General features: G+C 38.6%; 1 protein-coding gene across 2 annotated transcripts in view; it reads left to right on the top strand.

Moving 5' to 3' along the window:
- Nucleotides 1-23,668, top strand: part of grk4 (G protein-coupled receptor kinase 4) — an 82,129-nt gene that overhangs the window by 20,369 nt on the left and 38,092 nt on the right. For both annotated transcript variants that reach the window (XM_041785959.1, XM_041785960.1), the window contains exon 2: nucleotides 21,245-21,340. In XM_041785959.1, coding sequence (XP_041641893.1) covers nucleotides 21,245-21,340 — 96 coding nt within the window. The remainder of the gene's footprint in view (nucleotides 1-21,244; nucleotides 21,341-23,668) is intronic.

Here is a 23,668-nt window from a genome sequence, read left to right as displayed (position 1 = left end):
ACAAACCAGAAAAGCATTCATACGATGTTTATCTTTCCTGTGACATATTCTAACAGTGTGGAGACAGAAAGTTTCACTAATAGTAGATCTTAAGAGAACAACTTGATAAAACAGGCGCATTTAAGCTTGTGGCCTTCCTCAGGGTTATCAAGAAACACATTCTAAACATACTCTATGTGCATATTTGCCACAACAATGTAAATATGGCTCTCCATTTATTATTTTCCTGTCTAATATGGTCCACAGCCAAAATATAAGATTATTATACAGCATTTTAACGTAGTCTAAGTTGCATCTTTGTGAAATAAACAAAGATAAATGCAACTGGTTATTCACATGTCCACATTTGTGTTCATATACAGTATATATCCTGAGTATATCAATGTTCTTATTTCATATATCGGCCGATATATCAATTATTGGCCAATATATCGGATATCGGCCGATATATTAGATATCTGTTTTTTTTTTTTTAACCCCCAGTATCGGTATCAGCATCGGCCCCAAAAATCTCATATTGGTCGGGCTCTAGTATGTAAACATGTTTATGGATGTTTTGTTTGTCTTGTATTATGTATGTATGATCATGTTTGTCAAGTACGTGTATGACGAATGAAGCAGTAAAAAAATCCATACATATATGTATGTATATGTGTACGAAGGATCTGCCTTTAAGTTTTTCCCCCTCTTTGTTTTCTTCTTTTCTATTGTCCTTTGTGCCATTTATTATTATTTGTGTTGTTTGTTATACCTCCATGCTTTTGTTGTCAATGATTTAATAAATAATAAAAATGTTCTTGATGTTTCTAGCTGTAGCAAGTGACATATTGTGTAAAGACGTAAACACTGTCTGCTAGCTGCTGAGGCTGATATGTCCCTAGATTTTTTTGGCCTTGCAGCTGATATACTGAGTGTCAGCATGTGACGTGTTTATCAGATGGATGAGTGGCTTTTCCCATATGGCCATGCAGAATGAAGATGGGTTGTGAAGACAGCAGTGCCACATGGCAGTTTAACATCTGAGAAAACTGAGAATCACAGCACAAGAAGTTGCCAGTGTTGCTGTTAACCACCTCCAAGTATTCTTTTCTGACTATCTTTTTCTTAAACCTGATACACAGAGACCAGAATTTTTCTGATCATGTGTTCAGATAAACCCTTCGTTTAATCATTTAAGTTAAACATAACAACTTAACATTTAAACACAAGTTTTCTTAGTTAATGCGAAACAGATTTTGTTGGTTTATCTTAATCAATAACTTAATAATAAATTATAATGCACCTTAAGGATTTTAACCTTAATGTAATGCCCCTTGATAATTTTATATGTTGTTAAGCATCAGTCCCTCAAATGTCAGCAAATAAAAAATTAACCACAAGTTCCCACAGCTCATGGGCAATTATTACACGATGTCTTCAGGGCTGCAAGGTTTTGGAAATACTCAAGTCCAAAAACTGAGCCTTCTAGGGAGAAACTCCGCTTGAAAGGGTGATACTCCCATTTTTTAACATTTATTTATTTATTTTTCAAATTTAGGTAAATTTTTGCCTTTATAAAATGCAAAGGCAAGACTTTATTGCGTATAAAGATTACAAAACATAAGATTCTGAAGTAAAGTAGGTAATTTAACATTTACCAACTGTTTACGACACAGGTGTAGGTTTTGCTTCAGCAGAATCTTTCTGCTGTGTTTCAGTGTATTTTTGTACTAATTTCAACTAAAATGAAGTAAGTTAATTAGAAGTAAAAGGCTGTTAATTTTTTTTGTTCTATTATCTTCAAGATTCAAAACAGCTATTTCAGCTCTATTTTACTAAGTTGATTGACATTTTTAGTTTTGATTTAACAGGCCTCAATCCCTTTTAAGCATTTTTGTCATTTTACTCCAATTATTTGACAATCTTCGCTTTATCTGCTGAGTTTTTCCAGAATCCCTTTGGGCATTAGACACATTGCACAATGAGGGTTACCCTCAGTTAGATACACTGTATTGCCAAAAGTATTCACTCACTCATCCAAATAATTGAAATCAGGTGTTCCAATCACTTCCATGGCCACAGGTGTATAAAATCAAGCACCTAGGCATGCAGACTGTTTCTACAAACATTTGTGAAAGAATGGGTCACTCTCAGGAGTTCCTTGAATTCCAGCGTGGTACTGTGATAGGATGCTACCTGTGCAACAAGTCCAACCGTAAAATTTACTCGTTCCTAAATATTCCACAGTCAACTGTCAGTGATATTATAACTAAGTTGAAGTGATTGGGATTGACAGCAACTCAGCCACATAAAATGACGGAGCGGGGTCAGCAGATGGTTAGGCGCATAGTGTGCAGAGGTTGCCAACTTTTTGCAGAGTCAATCACTACAGACCTCCAAACTTCATGTGACCTTCAGATTAGCTCAAGAACAGTGCACAGAGAGCTTCATAGAATGGGTTTCCATGGCCGAGCAGCTGCATCCAAGCCATGCATCACCAAGTGCAATGCAAAGCATCGGATGCAGTGGTGTAAAGCACGCCGTCACTGGACTCCAGAGCAGTGGAGACGCATTCTGTGGAGTGGCGAATCACACTTCTCCATCAGGCAATCTGATGGATGAGTCTGGGTTTGGCGGTTGCCAGGGGAACAGTACTTGTCTGACTGCATTGTACCAAGCGTAAAGTTTGGTGGAGGGGGGAGTATGGTGTGGAGTTGTTTTACAGGAGCTGGGCTTGGCCCCTTAGTTCCAGTGAAAGGAATTCTTGAGTGCTTCAGCATACTAAGAGATTTTGGACAATTCCATGCTCCCAACTTTTAGTTGGGGATCCACAGGCTCAAAAATGGGTTGAACCTGACATGGTCTGCCATACTTTTTTGTTTGTGTTTTTTTTGTTTACTTGGACTTTAAGATCGAATAATTGAAGGGTCTGCTCTGCCAGAAACATTGCAAAAAAAATGTGGCTCGTCGGACAGCGGTGGTTTGTCTACTTCCCCCCATGAGCTGCCAAGGGCTGTCTTGATTGCAGCCAGGTAGTCTGCCTTTATTCCTTTACATATATCATAACCCTGTTCAAGGGACAGATCTGGCTCAATCAGGGAGGCAGGGCAACTTGTCCGTTCATGTCCAAAGACTTCAACTTTCCTGTCTTCATCTAAGTCCTGCACAAAGTACAGGTTCCGGACAACTGCACTCTCTTCCTCATAGACCTTCTTGGCTTTGAATGCCATTGAGAGTGACTTTTTTGGCTTTGCTGCAAAGGTGGTAAGTTTTATTTGGTCTACTTTCTCACTGTCTGTTTTCCTTGCTGCAGCCAGTGCCTCCAGTCCTTTTTAATGAGCACTAACCAAGTCTGCAGATGCAGCTTTGTGGCCTGTTAAGATGTTCATCAGCTCCAGGAGGTGTTACTGTCTGCTTTCTGACATATTAAGCAAGCAGTATAGTTGGTACTGGGCCGCTTTCTCTTCAGCTTGCTTGGTTGAGAAATCAGGGTCCATCCTTCATTCTTCTCCAATTTACGTCATTCCTGTTCTCTCCTTTTCACTCTTATCCTCTCCTGTTCAATTCACTCCTCTTTCCACTTCTCTCTTTTCCACTAAATATATATATTTATATAAATATATATAAGTTGATCCTAAACTAGTAGTGAAATCATTACAGAACCAGTTATTTTGGTTGGATTTCTATAATTTTTCTGTGGAATAAGTATACTGTTTGGTTAAAAGAAAAGCATATTGACTGATGTCATAACTTGGGGCCATAGTTGATTGCCAATGAAGGAAAGATGAATATATTGGAAAAAAGTGAGAAAAGAACTACATTTTTTTTTTGCATTAAATTGATTCCAAATCATGTAGAAATGAGTTTTATGAGTTATTTTTTCTGTGGATATTGTCACCATATGTGTTCTGTGTATCTGGAATGCATTTATTGGCAGCCTACCCAACCCACTGTGGATTTGAAGAAAATTTTCATTTTTCACATTTTTCTGTCAAAAAATTAAGGGTCTATACACTGAAATGGCCACATTTTTTTGTGATGTTTCCGGCAGAACAGACTCTTCAATTATTCGATCTTAGAGTCCAAAAAACAGAAAAAGCACGAACAAAAAGTATGGCAGACCATGTCAGGTTCAACCCATTTTATTGAGCTTTTGAGCCTGTGGATTCCTGACTATTTGTGGGAACAGTTTGGGGATGGCCCCTTCTTGTTCCAACATGACTGTGCACCAGTGCACAAAGCAAGGTCCATAAAGACATGGATGAGAGAGTTTGGTGTGGATGAACTTGACTGGCCTGCATGGAGTCCTGGCCTCAACCCGATAGAACACATTTGAGATGAATTAGAGCAGAGATTGTGAGCCAGGCCTTCTCGTCCAACATGAGTGTGTGACCTCACAAATGCGCTTCTGGAGAATGGTAAAAAATTTCCATAAACACACTCCTAAACCTTGTTGAAAGCCTTCCCAGAATAGTTGAAGCTGTTATAGCTGCAATGGTTTAAGAGTGGGATGTCACTTAAGTTCATATGCGAGTCAAGGCAGGTGACCGAATACTTTTGGCAATGTAGTGTAAGTTCCGCTCCCATTGGAGAGCAACTTCAAATAGCATGGGTAGTGTACTGGACACGATTGAAAAACATTTCCTGGTTCAGTGTGCACCGTTGAGTCTTTATGACTTGTTGTCATTTTGGTGTCAAAATTAGTGTGTGTGAAAGAAAGAAGTGAAAAATTGCACTGGATGAGATACATGTAGCTACAAAAAACTCCTTTAGCATACTGTAATAATAAGTTGGATTTAAACTGAATTTTAAAGTGTAGGAATGTTTCCTCAGCTTAGTTTAACTTAAAAAAGTTAAGTATGGGTGACTAAAAGCATGAACATTCTCACAAAGAGGATCTTGAAGTCAGGGTCTCTTTATTTAAGCTGTGCACAGAATATCTCACAACACAGGATTGTGGGAGTGGAGCACTGAACGGAGAGATGCATCAGCATTTAAGCACAATACAGATCACTCTTTGCGTAAATCATGCTTGCCTGGATACAGATAGGTTACTTTTTTTATAGCATTGGAGAGACTCTCAGTTGAAACTTCACCCCCCTTTCTTCAAGGCCACCTGCCTATCTCATTGACCTTTAGGCTTCAAAGAATCTATTTATTACATGAGTACAAGGTCAGTATAATTATTTACTTAAACTAAGAGTCAAAAGCTCAGTATTTTTCTATCATTAAGCTAACATACAGTAGTTGTTCTGATACAATACACTGGATTTAACTTCAAATGGCTGAGTAAATGATACTTAACAAATACTTTTTTCAATGAGTCATACTTAACATTTTTCAGATAATCAGTTTGCTCTAAAATTTTTAATTCAAATAAATAATTGGGCTTTACAGTGGGGACTAAATGACCCTTAAATAAAAGAAGACCGTCTTCTTTGGTTTAATTTAGGAAAAAAATCCAGTGACTTTTATAATAACCACTATTTTTAAAAAGTAATGAAGAAATTAGGGGTCAACCAATTATAAACCTGTCAGACTAATCAGAGAAGATATTCACATTTGATTATCTGTAGTGGTGTTTTATTTTAACAATCACCAATTCAATTAATTAAAAAGTATGTGACTGTGGCTTCAGTGTGAGTAGTAGTCAAGTTCATCCTTAGTAAATTTGTAATAGAATAGCCTAGTTGAAAGAAACTGTATGAACCCCCTGCATGTGTTGTAGAATATAACATTGCAATTACTGAAACTTAGTTATTGCTCACTTTACTGTAAATTTAATAGGAAACAAATTATCCTGTACCAGTCACATGAAATACAAATAATAATTATCAATATTGGCCCAATAAATCAATACAAGTTGATGCCTGGAGATCATCAACTATTTCAGCCAAAGCCCTTGATGGCTTTGACACCTCAATTTTTAATTTTAAATCAGAGGTAGAAAATGGGATGAGGAAAAAAATGCCACCGTAAAGATATACTATTGAGTTAGAAGTAAAAAGGGAAAGGTGTCGAGTTTTGTCTAATGTACTGTACTGTTACATTAATGTTAAAAGCCAGGATGACCAATGTTCGCTTGCATAGAAAGTAAAAACGCTACTGGCTGGCTGAGCTTGCTGCATCGTTCATGAGTTCCATGTGTCGTCTCTTCAAATTCTTGTGTATTGGCGTGGTGCTCCTGTGAGATTTAAGGTCTGCTTTACGTATTTTACAAGCAATCTTTCTTTTCGAACCATCAAGGGTCAAATATTCTCAAAAATTTAAAGTTTTAGGACATGCAGATGTTGCATCAGGCACTGCCATTTCTCTCAGTTTTTCTTTTCCTGTCGATCACTGTCGAGCATGCGCAACTCTTGACAGAGATAGTATGAATGGCAAATGGCTCACTCCTAAGCATTTCAGCTTGAGAAAACAACATTTTGCAAACATGTATTGGTCGTAAGTGAGGAGAAGACTAGGGCTGCAACAAACGATGATTTCAATCATCAGTTCATCGGATGATTATTTTCTCAGTGAATCAGATGCTTAATCAGATCCCTTAATTTAAAATTGAACATGAATATTCATGTCAAAAAAATGTTCGAGTTTAAATGTCTATATTCTTATGACTAAAAGAAAACTACATATTTTTTGTTCTGTTAAATTAAATAAGTTGAACATGTCAAAGAATAAACACAAAAAATAACTCACTTAAAAAATGAAATGGTGTTTTTTATGTTTTTACTTTGCCTCCCTCGATACAAACATACATGAACACTTTTAGATCATACTGATGACAACTGCCTGGGGATATGGTTTGAATGACAGACTCTTATAGTGGGATCCTGCTTTTATTACGTCCTGCAATTATTGTATCCCAGAGGAGCCAAAGGTGAGCCTTAGCCTCTTAAATTTATTGATATTACGATAACTTATTAACACTTTGTCACTCACTTATTCAACAAGCTAGCGTTAGTTCGTTCATGCTTGTTGTCAGACTGACCCACACTCACAGGGACACACAAACTACAGTGGTGTGAAAAAGTATTTACCCCCTTTGATTCCTGAGTTTTTTGCACATTTGTCACACTTAAATGTTTCGGATCATCAAATCAATTTTTACATTTCACAAAGACAACCCAAGTAAGTGGAAAATGCAGTGTTTGAATGATTATCTTATTTTTTAAGGAGGGAAAAAAATCCAAACCTCTCTGGCCCTGTGTGAAAAAGTAATCGCCCCCTGAACCTGTTAACTTGTTGTGCCACCCTGGCAGCAACAACTGAAATCAGTGTTTGCGATAACAGCTGATGAGTGTTTCTCATCACTGTGGAGGAATTTTCAACAGAGTTTTAAAAGATTTTATAGTTTGCAAAGAACCGAAAATGGTCATTTGTTGAATTTGCAGCATTAGGAGGTCATATTTACTGAAATCAAAAGCTATTTCAATCAAAAACATCTTAACAGGCCAAGTTACATGTTAACATAGGAGCCCTTTGATATCACCTTCACAATTCTTGCATCCATTGAACTTGTGAGTTTTTGGAGAGTTTCTGCTGGAATTTCTTTGCAAGATGTCAGAATATCCTCCCAGAGCTGCTGTTTTGATGTGAACTGCCTCCCACCTTCATAGATCTTTTGCTTGAGGATGCTCCAAAGGTTTTCAGTAGGGTTGAGGTCAGGGGAGGATGGGGGCCACACCATGAGTTTCTCTCCTTTTATGCCCATAGCAGCCAATGACACAGAGGTATTCTTAGCAGCATCAGATGGTGCATTGTCATGCATGAAGAAAATTTTGCTACAGAAGGCACTGCTCTTCTTTTTGTACCATGGAAGAAAGTGGTCAGTCAGAAACTCTATATACTTTGCTGAGGTCATTTTCACACCTTTAGGGACCCTAATGGGGTCTACCAGCTCTTTCCTCTTGAATCCAGCCCAGAACACGACTCCGCCATATCCTTGCTGACATCACAGCCTTGTTGAGACATGGTGGCCATCCACCAACCATCCACTACTCCTCCATCTGGACCATCCAGGGTTGCACGGCACTCATCAGTCAACAAGACAGTTTGAAAATGAGTCTTCATGTATTTCTGGGCCCACTGCAACCGTTTCTGCTTGTGAGCATTGGTTAAAGGCTGAATAGTAGGTTTATGCATGACTGCAAGCCTCTAGAAGATCCTACACCTTGAGGTTGGTGGAAATCCAGAGGCACCAGCAGCTTCAAATACTTGTTTGCTGCTTTGTAATGGCATTTTAGCTGCTGCTCTCTTAATCTGATGAATTTGCCCATCAGAAATGCCTTTTTTTCTGCCTTATGCCTTTATCTGCATGAACCCTTCTGTGCTCTGAATCAGCTACAAATTTCTTCACAGTACGATGATCACGCTTAATTTCTCAAGAAATATCTAATGTTTTAATACCTTGTCCAAGGCATTACACTATTTGACACTTTTCAGCAGCAGAGATCCTTTTTCTTTCCCATATTGGTTGAAACCTGTGTCTTGCTTAATAATGTGGAACAGTGCATTTTGAGGTTTTTATTTAAAAAAAAAACAACAATTGTTATCATTATGAATTTTGTTCAAAAACATTTGAATTGTGCTCTAACGGTTGATGACTTGAAAAAATATTCTGTCATTTGCATTAATATTTAGGAAAATAAAAGAAAAAATGCATAATAATGTGGAAAGCAGTGTAGTTCTTCCATATGCAACTGAGCATCCTGTTTCTTAAATGAATAAATTGTTAAATTGCCAGTCTCTGTCTTGTTTCTTAAGACTTCAACCATCCAATCCACCAAACAACAGCAAACAAGAATCAAAGGCAGAATAAGCTATTTGGCATTGGCAGAGAAGATTTGATTGATTTTTCATGGGCACATCTCACTCACTTGGCTCTGCTGCTCATCCCACATATGCATGGTCCTCAAACCAGGGAACCACCAGGGAAATAAACAGGCTTTCCAACAGTTTAAGATTTTGCAACAAAGAAATAATTACAAATGTCCTTACTTTTTGTGCAGTGTTTATAAAAGGGAACTGATCCATATAATCTTCCATATAAGTTTAATCTCCTCTCTTTAAGATACCTTTTATTGTGCATAATTCATGTCTGAAAAAAGTGTTTTTTTTTTTTCCAACACATTTTTTCAAAGTGACTGAAACTGTAACTTCCATCTCTGCAATGCACAGTGCACATGTGCATAGGGGTGTGCGGTATATGCGGTAGACGGTATAAATGATATAAATTTGGCCTGTGGTAGAGATTTGTAACCTTGCAAAGCAGATGGATATGCCCGTTTCCTTGTTTTTCACTGGCGAATCCATCTTGCAAAGCTCCCATCTGAACCGTTTGGGCCCGGTTAGACAGTGACAGGACCAATCAGTGACGAGGGGCAGGACTTTCAGGTGCAGCAGTCGTGACGAATGCAAGCAGCAGCAAGAGCTGGTGCAGTTATGGAGGAAGAGATTAGCGTTAAAAGAACAGAGAACAGCAGTGAGTTGTTTTCTTTTCAAAAATGACAAAAGTCGAGTACTTACATGGCTATAGTCGCCATGTTTTACATTATTCCTCAGTATCTGTGCATGCGCAGCTCGATAGCGGTTACGTCACGTGTTTTGTTGCTCTGATTGGCCCATAGAGATGTGACAGACAGAACGTTCACCCAGTCATACTCCATGTTTTTTCAAAGCCTCTGCCTTTTCTCAGAAATTTCCTATTGAAGCTTTCCCAGATGGGTGTGTGAAACAAATCCATCTGGCATGACAGGTTAAGAGATTTGGACTCTTATCTACCAATCGCGGTAACGCTTGTTAATGACATCATCGTATCTGCCTCAGTGTGAGTTAGCAGGCAGAAACACGTGTTTTTTCCTCTTAAAGTCTGATGGCTGTACCGCAACTAAGTCAGTGTGCTGTCTCTGCCAGCCTGCCTGGGGCTGTAACACAAGCTAAGTGCTGCTTTGGCTGGTCTCAGAGCCCAGCACTGCAGCGCTTCCTCTTACAACGGCATAAACAACCATTTAAAAGTCTATTTTAACTTATGACTTTCTTTTCTAAGTCCACAGTGATTCAAAGATCCAGGCTGCGATGTTAAATGAGGTCAGAAAAGCTGCTGTAAACTAACCGTATTCCCAGGTACGGCAGCCAAAGCTAAAGCTAACTCAATGCTAAACACAATGCTTCCGTCAAGCTCTTCAAAATAAAAGTCCGTGGCTGTTTTTTTTCTGAAATGCTTTTATTGTGAACGCCTTCACTAGGAAACGGGTTCAAGTCAATAGCAGCTGAACACACCTCATCAGGTTAGAGATTAAATGCGAAACTTGGAGTGCAGATAGACAGAAGTAAACCTAGAGAGACTTAAAAAAAAATAAGACATTTTTTCTGTGTTCTTATACTCAGAGATAAAATTGAGTATGCCATCAAAGGTTTGTTTTTAAGGGGAGAAGGGGCTTAATAACACTTGAATTTGGATTAAAATACCGTGATATAATACCGTTATCGTCAAAGGCAAGAAAAACACCGTGATATGATTTTTAGGCCATATTGCCCAGGCCAACGTAATCTGAGAGATTGACACCAGGCCTGCATCTTCAATGTGCAGACTCACAGTTTACATGAGCAGATCACTGTTTATTGAATCCAAAATGCTCAGAAACCCTAAGAAAACTTTGAGAAACGAGTGCTGTCTAATGTGCAGGACACAGACTCATTTACTCAGCTTACACAGCTCAGTAATGCAGTTGATTCACTGATGTGATGTATGTATCTGTGTTTGTAGCTCAGTTTCTCCATCAGAGCAGTGAGTCTGTGACTCAAAGCAACAAAGACAAAGGCAGATGCATGTTGTTAACAAGATCTGTACTCACGGCAAATTTGCCTGCTTGTATATATACTTTCCACTCAATTACACATTAGAAACTGTACCTGCATTGCAGAAATTCATCCATGAATTGCTGAATTTGTCCTTCAATCTTTGGTTAAGCTGTAACCCACCTCAGTGTCTAGCAAACATTGTATATTGACAACTAGATCATTCACTCCCATCACATACACGCAAGGTCACGTCAACACAAAAACACAGTCAATCGCCGTTATGAGAGGCGCAAGCCATCCTCTTGGAGTAGTAATATCTTTGTATTTGAAAAGTCATGTTATTTTAAGGGGTATACCTTGGAAAAAATGCAGTGGTCCCAACCTCAGTGGCCTCAGTGGTAGCAACAGCCTTGATTGTTTTTTGTCAGACCAGCACTTCAAACATGAATACTAAATAAATCCCAGCTACATAAAATCATGCAACAGAAAATTCAACATGATGATATCATACCGTATTCAAATGTTTTTTTTTAATTGTGCTTCCTACAAACACTTGATTTAAGACCTGTATGATGTGAAGAATATACTGTATGCAATGTGTGATAACATTGTTCAGTTTACTTGTCAAACCTAAACAAGTGTGTTTGAAGTGTGCATATTACCTCTTTAGCTCCTTCTGCACCCTACCTTATTTGGTCCAAAGTATTGTTTCTTTTAACTGGTCTAGGTCCCTGAATTTGTAAACTGTGTGCACAAATGGCATTTGCAAAATTGCAAAAGTGCAAAAACATCATACTTATACCCTTATACATGGCTTTTGCCATACATACGGATTTTGCCTCTGAACTATCACCCATTGGCTTTGTCTTTTGTTCAAAATCATCAAGGCAACCGCTGTAGATGTAATCATAACTGTACCAACACACAGCAGGTTTTGAGTGTCCAGCTTCCTTGCAGTGGAGTCTCGCAAGATGAGATTTTTTTGAGAATTGCACAGCTCATACCCAAAACTACCTTCAGTGGAAACACATTCAAAGCGCAATTGTATTTAGTTGAAATTCAAGAAAACAATGCTTCTATTTTGCAAAAAACTGTAATGGAAACACAGCTTCTGTCACTAGGTTGTACTTGGTTACTCAGGGAGCATGTTTGCTCAATGGAGATTAATCTGATTGGCCTGTTTTTTCAGGGCTTCATCTGATCAGTCAAATATTCAATCAGTGTTGCATGCTGACAGAGTGCATCACACATGTATATAAAACACCTATTTTTTTAATTAATCGCCTCCCGTGTGTCAGCGTGCATCTCCATATCTCAATGATGAATTGCTTTAAATCATTCAGCCCTATGAGTAGTGTTTTCTTTGTAACGTACACACAACTTAACCAGCATAAAAAAAAACATTTCAAACTTCATGTCACCTTTTGGTGAGACTTAACTGCCTTTTCTCAGATAAAGGAGTGTGGAAATGGAGGAGTGAGAGGAGTATGTTTTGGATAGTGTTGGACTAAGTAAGTGAAATAAGCAAGGAGAGAGCACAAACTGCCCCATGAGTGTACATTCATTAATCCACCCATAGCTCACTGGACAGAGGCATACAAACACATGCTTCATGTAAACACTCTCAGGCTACTCCCCCTCTTGTTCTCCATCCTTGTGTGTCCTTGTGTATTTTCTCTCTGCTTTTTGTAATCCCACATATGTCAAAACCGGTCAGACTTGAAAATGGAGAGAACACTGCAAAAAAAAACATCTCGTATAGAACAATTGACACTGCTTGAGATGTATTCATTAGGAGTGATGCAACTTGCTCAAACAGATGGACAATGACTTTACTTTGTTAGTGAGGTGCAAACAATTATGTGCTTTTCACTGATACCATTGCACATTTGCTTTTAAGATGCTTTTTAGGGCTTTTTTCTTTATTTTGATAGGACAGCTGAAGAGAAACAGGAATTGTCTGGGAGAAGACATGCACCAAACAACACCAGGATTTGGATTTGATTCTGGGACCAGTAAACCGGCACTCACACTTGTCTTTTCATTCCCTTTACTTAGGAACAAATTTTATGGCTATTATAAACATACAAGGAAAGAGCCTCTAACCCTGTTGTTTAAAACCAATTGAGTGCGATGTTCAGTTATCTATTCATCATTAACAGAAACTTGCAAAGCAGATTTTGTTTTCTTTGCTGCAATTTTTGTTGGATTGCCGACAGTGGAGTAAAGTTTGACAGTTGCTTTAAACATGTTACACATGTTGGACTGCTGTGTGGTCATGATAACCTTCTGTTAATATATCTTAAAGGTAAAAAAGAATGTGCATCCTTTTAGTGAGGCAGTGTGTTTCATGATTTGATATCAACCTTTCTGAACATTTTCCAACTTTGGGATCTGTTCCCTGATGCACATGCGCAGACTTGCCCTGACATCCTGCTATGATCTCAGCACTGACTGAGCAGAGCTGTTCTGAAGTTGGTGTTTATGGAGGGCCCTGTTCTCTCAGAGGGGAGAACCAAAGTAAAATAAATACTTGCTCCATCCTGTCTGCATTAAGGGCCAGCACACATGGCTTTGACGTCAGAGTGACATTAAACAGGGTGGAGTGTCTCAGCCAGCTTCGACAGGCACGTGCACACATACTTTATGCATAAACTTATACTCAGAGGCACACACATGCACACACATTCAATGCATGCTATCGGAATTCCTGTCTTTCTTCTTTTCTCAATGTCTTTTCTGTTTTGTTACTTTTTATTTTTTCTTTCCCATTTATCATTCTTTTGTCTTTTGTACAATGCAGAGCTGTCATTTTCAACAGTTTTAGGGGAGGAAATACACATCAAAACACCAACATTTCTTACATTTTAACGGTCTTAGACAGGGAAGTAGTTGATCAATGAAAATTTTTGTGTGCAGCCATGCATGTTTGTGTGGCTGGTTTGACTTCATTAATCATCAAGAGTTTTTGGCAGAGTGTGTGCTAGGATTTTTTTTGGAAACTAATAAGTCAAGTGCAACTGGCTTAAATCAGCAAATACAACATAAAACTTCAGCAGTAGTCTTTGTTGCTTTTTCCTTTTTTCTGTTCCTTTGTTTAGGCACATTAACTTTAAGCATTTACTCTGACTGTGTCTACCCTGCAGCCCCATAACAGGTCTTTCAACATGCCTGTTAACTTCTACAACCTTTACCAGCTACATAATTTTTACCCAATAGATTTTTGCCCAACCCCACTTTTCGGTCATTGACATTTACTGGTTGCTTTAAAGTTTGCTGTCAAGACCTTCTGCCAGTAAAGCCTGGGAACATGATGTGCGCGTCTCGACCACGACACGCGTGGATTTTTTAGGTTGATTGCATGTTAACAAGCCAGGGCTTTCAGACTGCCTGCATGAGTGTCGCCGAGAATTGAGAGATTTGAGGTCTCGCCTATTTTTTCCAAACGCCACGTGCAACTTTAAGGCAGAGCTGATAGGAAGTGATAAATAGAAACCTTTCTGCAGCACATATGCATGTCCACATCGCTAGAATATAGCAAAGAAAATATAAGCAAGGTGGTTTTCCTTCCGGGTTGTGCTATTCAAAGTAAATCAGTGCTTCAGAAAGCTATCCAAAATCCTATGTGACAACCATGCAACAAATCGATCAAAGGGAAATGTTGGTTCTTCCTCAATTTTCTATTGAAATATTATACCATGAAAACTAACTGAATATATTCATCAAGTGCTCATCATTGGGTAAATGGCAACCGTTGTGATCCCCCTTCCTTCACTCTTCCAAATACAAGTCACATGACTGCTTTCTACCCAGCTTCCTTAAATTACACTGATTAACATGGACGATACGAAGTTGATTGTCGAGGTGGAAAAAAACCCGAAGCTATTTGACCAGCAAAACCAGTTTTACAAAGATGTCAGGAGGAAGGAAGAAGCCTGGGCTGAAGTTGCATCAGCTGTATTTACGGATGGTAAGTGCATTTTGCCTCCCCTCTGCTGATAAGATAAACGGGAAAAATATCTCTGCCCTTCTAAATGTAACGTTTTGGAAACAGGTTTTCATTTAGCCTACTTCATCTGTGAAAGTTACTCCTACCTGACTACTTTGAGGACCAATGTCATCCCTCCTTGCTTGTTAAAGCTTTTCAGCACCATCTACTGTACACCAAAAGGTGATAGGCACTACTCTGAAGATGTCTTTTTAATAGGTAATTTAGCACATATCAATAGCTGAAAATGCAAAAACTCTTCTCTGAAAATTGCACTTCCAGAAAAAAAGTTGCATAATGCTTATTTTTCAGAATACCCTTCACATAAAACAGTTTTTGGACGAGATTACTATAATGTGTTAAAACTATGAGCAGCCTTCCTTATTCTCATCATCCAAAGAGAAATCTGCAAATCAGAAAATCCTGTAGACAAGAAGTTTTGCACTTTGACCATCGTTTTGATTCATGTCACATAATCTACATAAAAAGCTGAATTGTGTGCTAGATATTATAGATGCAGACCAATTAAAAAACTCATTTAACACATTTAAAACAAGACAACTGTAAATAGCTTTTGGTTTCACTATGCTCAACAGTTAAAACATACACAGAGAAACATGGTACAACCTTAACTTTTATTTACATTGATGCAGTATTAATGACAGCCATAGCATTCATATCATTCTGTCCTAACAGGACACCTGGCCTTCAGGGGAGGTGAAAAATGCTGCCTACTTCTCTTGCACTTGGTAGGCATCTCTGTTTACCCGTTTCCACCCATGTTCCCTATGGGCTGGATTCTGACTTCTTGTTCTTCTGCCTTGTCAAGTCATCTCTGATTTTGGGATGGGGTGGCCAGGAAGTTGTGGAGTATGCATGTTGCCATGACAATCGACTTGACCTTTTCTGGCTTGAGATTTATCCGAGTCTGAAGGACCCTCCATCTGGCTGACAAAATTCCGAAGGCACACTCTACAACCATCCTGGCATGAGAGAGCCTATAGTTGAAGATCTTCCTCATTCTTTGCTACCTGGAAATGTATGCATCAAGTAAGTTTTCAGGGGGAACGCTGCATCTCCCACCATGGTGAAGGGCATTGGACCCTGGGCTCCTGGTCCTGGTAGAGGCCTGCATTCTGGAACATCGAGGATTTTGGCTTCCAAACCTTTTCAAAGAGCAGAATTGGCATAGATTCATCCATCAGATGTTCGGCCATAGTCCCCCACTTGGACGTAGATGAAGCGGTAGTCTGCGTTGACCAGGGCAAGGAGAACGACGGAGAAAGTCTTCTTGTAATTAAAGAAGAGGCTGACCCTGACTGTTTGGGTGCTACAGTGGTGATGTACTTACCATCAATGGCACCCAGACAGTTTGGGAAATTCCATCTGGTTCAGAACTTTGATGCAATGCCCTTCCACATTTCCTCATCTGGTTTTGGGAAATTAGCTGCCATCATTCTTTTTTCTATGGCCCTGCAGGTCATGTGCACCAACTCAGAAACAGTGCTCACACCTAGGCGATACTGAAAAGCCAGGCTCACGAAGCTTTCACCTGATCCTAGGAACCTGTATAGGAGACAAAAGACAAATTAATCAGTAAAAGTAATATTTATTTTTACTCCCAACAGTTGATGAATGCAAGAAAAGATGAAAGACACTGCGGGATGCATTTGTCAGGTGGTAAAAGGCTCCCAAAAAGGCTCCCACCTCTCTCCGCCTCCGGTTGAGAGGGTGAACCCACCTATAGCGCTATGGCCTTTCTACGGTCCACAACTCATCCTAAAAGGCAGTTATAAAGTGGCGGTTTAGTTGAACTTGTATTAGTTAACTGAGGACCTGAGCTTAGAAGTTTTCCTATCCTGAAACCTGCGACTACACAAGTGCGCACACATCACACGCACAAGCAAACACCCTTGCACACAAACAAATACACAATACTGAAGCATAGACTCAGTCGTTATTTACAGGAATTTGTCCTTCTGATCATTAGCCTATGTCAGAAATAATATTGTAATTGGTAGATTAGGCAACATTTTACTCACCCATTGAAGTGAGGGAAATTGAAATTGCAGCACAGTTAACTGGAAGCACGCAGGGCACTTCTGGAACTACTTTGCCACACGCAGAACTGCTCCTTTTATAGTTGTTTTTCGTGCCATATGTAAATCAAATCGATGCCCCGATGTAAATTAGATCGTTTCTGATGAGTCCAACCCCATCACCTGTTAGGCAGGTACCCCAAAACAACCCAGCTGATAGTGCACAGCCCAGTGGTGACATGGTTTTTCCATGAATTATCCATAACCACATTTGCTGCTGCAAAAAATGCATTTCGCCCTCTCCAGTGGATGATACTTGACATATGACTTCGGGAATCATCATTTGCAGCCTTTATTTAAATAACATTTTTTAAGTCTGACAGGGCTTTGAGAGCAGGGTTTATTTATGTCTGGGAACCGGAGAATATAAAGCAGGTTTTGAATTCCTAAAACAAACAGATTTAATGAACAGAATTTGGTTCACAGTAAATATTATGTATTTATTTTCCTAACGGAATAGGGACCTCTGGCCCACACTCCCGCATAGTAGGTGGCGGTAATGTCACCTTTAACGTTGGATGCCACCCGCCATTAAACAAGAAGAAGAAGAGAGCAGGGAGATGCGGCTGACACGCAGCAAACTCGCTCCCTGTGTAAAACCCCCACCGGCAGGAGCCAGAGCAGACATGCGCGGCACACGCAAGCAGCAAAACACACTCCCAGTCTGAAACAGGCTTAAGATATTTAACTCAGGAGTATATATAGAAGACCGAATATAAGTCTGTTATAAATTTGATACAAAACCATGATTTACTTTTTAATCGCATAAAACCAAACCAGTTTGTGCCTTAACCTAACTGTTTCACAATGTAGACAACATGTTTAGTTAGGTTTTATCTACTAACACTGTGTTGTTTGGTGTAGAAAAGATCATAATTTGGGGGGGGGGAATACAAAGGCAGCGTTTACTTTTGGTTTAACTTGAGACTAGAACCTCAACTTCTTGGGTTGATGTTGGTGATGTTACTTTATAAAGAAAAAACACTGAAACAAAACTGGAAATTTTCATTTACAACATACACACAATGCTTTTGCCGGGAAAGAACCTAAATACATGCTAATACATTTGTCAGAACAACGCTGAATCATACTTGGAAAATTCCCTTTCAGTTCACTTGTGACTAGTGTTTGGGAAGTTTCTAAAAAGTAATGCATTTCATATTTCTAGTAATTCTTTACATAATACATTACATTACTTGTTTACTCAATGTCAAAAGTAAGTAATTACACTTGTAGTTACATTACTTTTGGATTACTCTGTACCATCACCTAATACTCATCCAGTTTTTAAGTACAAATCATTTCCATTCTAACAGATTGAGAAAAATAATAAATTTCAATATCTTCCAAAGATTTTTACAAATGTTTCCCCTTTTTTGAAGACATGATATGGGCATAGTTACATTTTCAATATTTTTTCTTTTGTGGGCATTTTATTGAAGAGGGCATTATTTTTTTTATAAATGATTTGACTGATTTGAATGATAATATCTATTCATATGAAACCTTTTGTGGATTTTTGATACCCTTTTACCATAGAGACAGGTATATAAATTAACCTTTAGTTCTGTTATTGATACCAGATGCCAGTGCTTTCAAATAAAAAATTTTTATACATTTTTGCCAACAAAAAAATGCTTTTCATGGGGGTTTGGAAAAGGCTCAGTATTGCTGCTTTGTCTTTAAAAGAATGGCTAGCCTTTTATTCCCTATCATTAACAATGAGCCCTCAAGCTGTAATACTTGTTGAATTAAAAAGTGGTTGTTTAAATGTTTTAAGTACAGTTATTTTATTGGGTAATAGCTTTGTTTTTGAGTCAAAGGAGAAATGTTTTTTCACAATCCAAATTTTTGAAACAATATTTCTCTTAGAGTGCATTATTTCAAATAGAAAGGGAACAATAGGTGAATATGAAAGAAAATGGAATCCACTAAGAGTAATGACCATGATTGGGTTTTTTCTGTTTATTTTTTCTGTTTGTGTGTTTGAATATGTTAATGGTCCTTGTAGTACTTGTATGTGTTTGGATCTTGTGTGTCATTTTAAGATATACAAGTTACACTTCTGTATATACGTGCATCAGCATAAAACCCTTATTGATGTAAGGAGGACATACACAGGAACTTTTTATGCTCTTTATTACTGTTTACCTCTGCTTATTATGGATATTTGTTTTTCAGCATCAATCATGCTCTTGAATGTTACTCAGGGTCCATGGGTCTTTGCTTACTAAAGCAAAGCTGCTGCTTTGTGCTAGCATGTTGCCTTTGCAGGTGCTGCTGTGAAATTGACATTTCTTGTCAGTATCACAGCAGTAGGGCCTGGGTGTAGTTCACACTGTATTGTCACATTTGTTGTCCTTCCATGCTACAAATACGAAGCAGTATTGCATATCTTCAGGCCCCAAAATATGTCTTGATTTGAACCACCCTTGCGTTTAGTTTTCTCTCCTCCAGCCAATATCACATGAGTAGTGTCATGCAAAACTTGTCTGAACATTCAAACAATTAATTGATTTGTCTATGACCTCTGATTATGTAGATAGATAAGAACCTAAAGTTTTGAAAATAATGAGATAATTATTTGATTAGTAACAGTGGTGAGATTACTACTATTGCAACACTATCGTATTACATTACTGCGTTTCAGATCATTGTGATCTAATTACCGTAACAGGTTGCTTTGGGATGTATTACCTCCTGCATTGCTTAAGACCTTGTAGCAGCGTGCCAGGGAGTCAGCATCTGCAGAAATATTGCTCTCTTTTAATATTGTCTTTGTGCTGCTCACACTTAAAGGTACAGTGTGTAAAACAGGGGGATATTAGCAACATCTAAGAGTAGGATTCTAGATGGTGATGGTCACTTGTGATGGTAACTGTGCTGACCAGAGGATTTCTACAAATGAGTATCTGTTATTTCGGTCCCCCCAGATCTAGAAACAGCTTGCATCGACAACTTATGGAAACGAACCTATTACTAAGACTATAGGAATTATGGCAATGGGCAGATTTGCCAAAATGTTGAAGTATCCCTTTAAGTTAAAAAAAAATTAAGCAATTTTATGTGTTAAAGTGATAAAACACTAATTTAAATCGACCATTTATAAACATTATGTTTGATTTTTATAAAGTTTGTTCCACTTAATGCTACTATAGGCTAAATATTACAAGCTGCACCTTTTAAGGCAGCGATGTGGTGCCCTGAGCAAACAGTCCACAGGTCAGGACTTGGACAGATACATCACTATCTGCATCCCTTCACTTTACTCCCTGTCTTTCTGAAGTCTGCACAAAAATAGAACTTGGTTGTACAGATGAGATGCCAACGTGGTGTAATAAACATTTGCCTATGAAGACGTTAGACTGAGTGCTTTTGCTGTGCCTTGGATGTGCATGAAGTGCAAGTGTGACAGTGGGTAGACCCTTGTGAATGGTTTTCCAACTAGCAATAATGCTATATAAATCAGGACGGACCAGGATTACAACTTTTTCTGTACCAACTAAAAAACAAAAGTTTGACCCTTCCCCTTCTTACAACTGAATAAGTTCTAGCCCAAGATAGAGACAGTCTTAAATATATTAATTGGCACTATTAAAGCATGCTGTTCTTGTTGCCCAATCCAAAAATATGATTGTGTTCATTTTCTGCTATCTAGAGATTTACAGTATTAATAAGTAGTAGTAATAAATCATCAGAAGACTTTTCTTTAACCTTTCTTTAACTTCTCTCTTTTTGATAATAAGCGTGAATTATTGTTTGTTTATTGATCGCAGAGAGAGTGAGGGAATGGGGAAAGAGCAACGTGCAGCGCTGTCAGTCTACAGCTTTATTTCTGCTTTGAAGTGATGAAAGGTCAATGAAATCATACAGTGTAGAGATCACACTGTGGATCCTCAAACAGGTAGCTTGGTTGTGGTGGCAAAACCCTATCGCACTGGGATGCCGTGCCGAGTCAAACCAAGTCTAGCCGAGCCACCCCTTACAATGCAAAAGCCCCAAGTGCTGCCAGCCATTCCTTGAAGCAGTTCAGATAACCCTCATGTCGGGGGTGAGCAACCTCCATGCATTGAAGCACTCCATAGATTTTATGAACTGCTCATTCCAGCACCAACTGAGATCTGTGTGTGAGTGAGACAAAAGTGCTTCATGATCTTCGAAGTCGTCAACATTCTTCTACACATACTGTGTTGTGTTGTGAGGCAACTGTTAAGATGAACCAGCTGTCCCTGCCTCTGGTCACTGAGAGGTCAATGTGATTATGCCACACACACACACACACACACACACACACACACAGAAGGCTGGATGCTCCTTTGTTCTCATGTTGAAAATGACTGTTAAACATGGTTTAAATGTATTGTTTTCTGTGTCTCAGGTGGGGGAGGGAAAAGGAATGGTCGCAGTAAGAAATGGAAAGAGATGCTGAAACTGCCCCACATCAGCCAGTGTGAGGAGCTACGTCGCACTATTGGTAAGAAACGGAGGGGGTGGGGGTGGGGGATGGATAACGAGCCATGGTGCGTTGGGGTGGGTCCAACTGCAGGAGGAAGTACATATCGGACTTCCTTCCTGTTTCTACCCGTCTCCACCCACAGTTTCAGGCAGGGGACAGGAAACAGTTTTTGTATCAGTGTATGTGTGAGAGCGACAAAGGGAATGCATTTACACAGCTTTTTTCTTAACCTCAAAATCCCTCGTAACATTACATGAGTGTCTCATTGATTCAAACTCCAAATCTTTATGTCCTCTTGCATTCTTTCTTTTACCAACATTGGTGTGTGAATATAGAGAACAAGAAATAATAGTAGGACTTTCTTAATGTGGCCTAAACATGAACTGTACTCCCTGGCTACATTTTTTCCCTGCCCCCCTCACCCACTCTGGTCCTCTGAATGCCACACCACTTGAAGTCTATATGTGTGTGCATGTGTGTGTGCAATAGTGCGTCACAGCTATCTCTGCCAGAGATTGCAGAGCTACACTCGCCCACATACTCTCCCTCCCTTTTTCTATCTGCATGCCTCCCTCTCCCACTATCTGTGTGTGTTTCTCCCCCCCCCCCTCCTTCCACCACTTGAGAGCAACACAGCAGTGGCTGAACAGGAGAGTTATTGAGAGAGTTAGTGAAAAATAGAAACAAAAAAGAGAGAGGTCTCCAGTACAAAGAAAGTCATGTTTGATATATGATATGATATCAATATTCTAGACACAGATATGATATTTTCTGATATCACAAAACCTGCCACAATATAATTTGAATCTCATATAGGGACATACAATCGATATCAGATGTTTTATGCACAGATTTCACATAGTTACAGTAAAAAGCAGTTTCTGCAATTTAATTACTGACTGTATTTAGTAGAAAATCCCTTCTAACAAAAAGAACAAAAACCTGCATTTCACAACAGTAATTTTTTGACATTGTACATGTTGTCTAATTGCTTAAAATTGAGGCCCATGATTAACTTTAAATTAGGAACACAATATGAAGTTTTTATTAAAACATGTTGATTTTAAAATGGCAAACATTTTCAGTACCAAACATTTTTATATCCTCATTTCCTCAGATCACTCTAAAGCAACAATATATAGCCTACTTTTTCTGCAACCCTTTATCATAAAAATTTTTAACCTGTATTCTCATTTTTAGATTTTTTTTTTTCTTGAACTTATTTATGCACATGTAGACTTGAATAGATATTTCTTTTCTATATCAACCCTTCAGACTTTACATATGCAACTTTTAAAATGGTAGATTGTTCATTTGTAGTTTTTTTTATGAGATTATAATGAGATTCAAATGAGGTTAAATCTGTGGGATATGATATTATAGTGAAAATATACATTATCTTTTTATTTATTGCAATCTTTATTTTAATAAATGGAGAGGTTAAACTAAGAGCAAAATTTATTTTGAAGGACACTCTTGTGTTGAGCAGCCTCATAACAAGAGTGAGGGGCTGGGGGTATTAAAGAGAGCAGCTGTCATGCTTGAATCATGTTGAGTTTGGTCAGCTTATACTTTAATTATGAATCCAACATGCGACAGCGAAATAAAACTAGTCTATTAAAGGAGAGGACAGCTGAGGACTTTTTCCTTTACTTCAGCCATAACAATATCAGTGTTTTTTTTTGCCATGAATGATTACATACGGCAGTTGTAGATAGATAAAAATGCAGATGTAGTTGGAAAAATAAAGCAAGAGACCGGCCCTGGTGTAGTCCATCTCTGAAATATGTTCACAAAGCCGAGAGAGAAGTGTATATTCTCTTTCCCTCAGCCGCAATCGGGCCACCGCTAGCTTGTATAGGACATGGCTGGGGCAGATACTGTCAACAGGCATGCGGGGAAATTTCAAAATAAAAACGATGTTTGAAGTACTGATGTTGATTGATGTTTTGACTTTTTATCGATCTGATTGGATTATTAATCAACCAATGAATGAATCAATATAAATCGAAGGATCACTAAAACCCTATTTTTTAGTCAGCCTCCAACAAAATGAATGAATGTTACAGTGAAATTGCCATCCCAGTAATGGCAGCTTGTCAACTTCGTATTTAATCTATAAAGGAAATATGCATTTACAATCACTGTATTGACTCGTGTGTGTGAGCACCTTGCTGCCTTTCCCTGTTTAACTTGCTCAGTGTTTGGCTTAAGTGGAGTTGATCAAATTGTAATAGTAGCTCTGTTTGCTGTCACAAACACACATTCTTGTCCCCCATTTTTTTTACACCTTGCTGTCTTGGATTTTCTTTATCACTTCCCTGTTATTGCTTTTCATGGCTGTTA

This window comes from Cheilinus undulatus, linkage group 4 (genome assembly GCF_018320785.1).
Source record: "Cheilinus undulatus linkage group 4, ASM1832078v1, whole genome shotgun sequence".
NCBI classification, from domain to species: Eukaryota; Metazoa; Chordata; class Actinopteri; order Labriformes; family Labridae; genus Cheilinus; species Cheilinus undulatus.
Note: the sequence above shows the minus strand (reverse complement) of the source record. Positions and strands in the feature narration are given on the sequence as shown.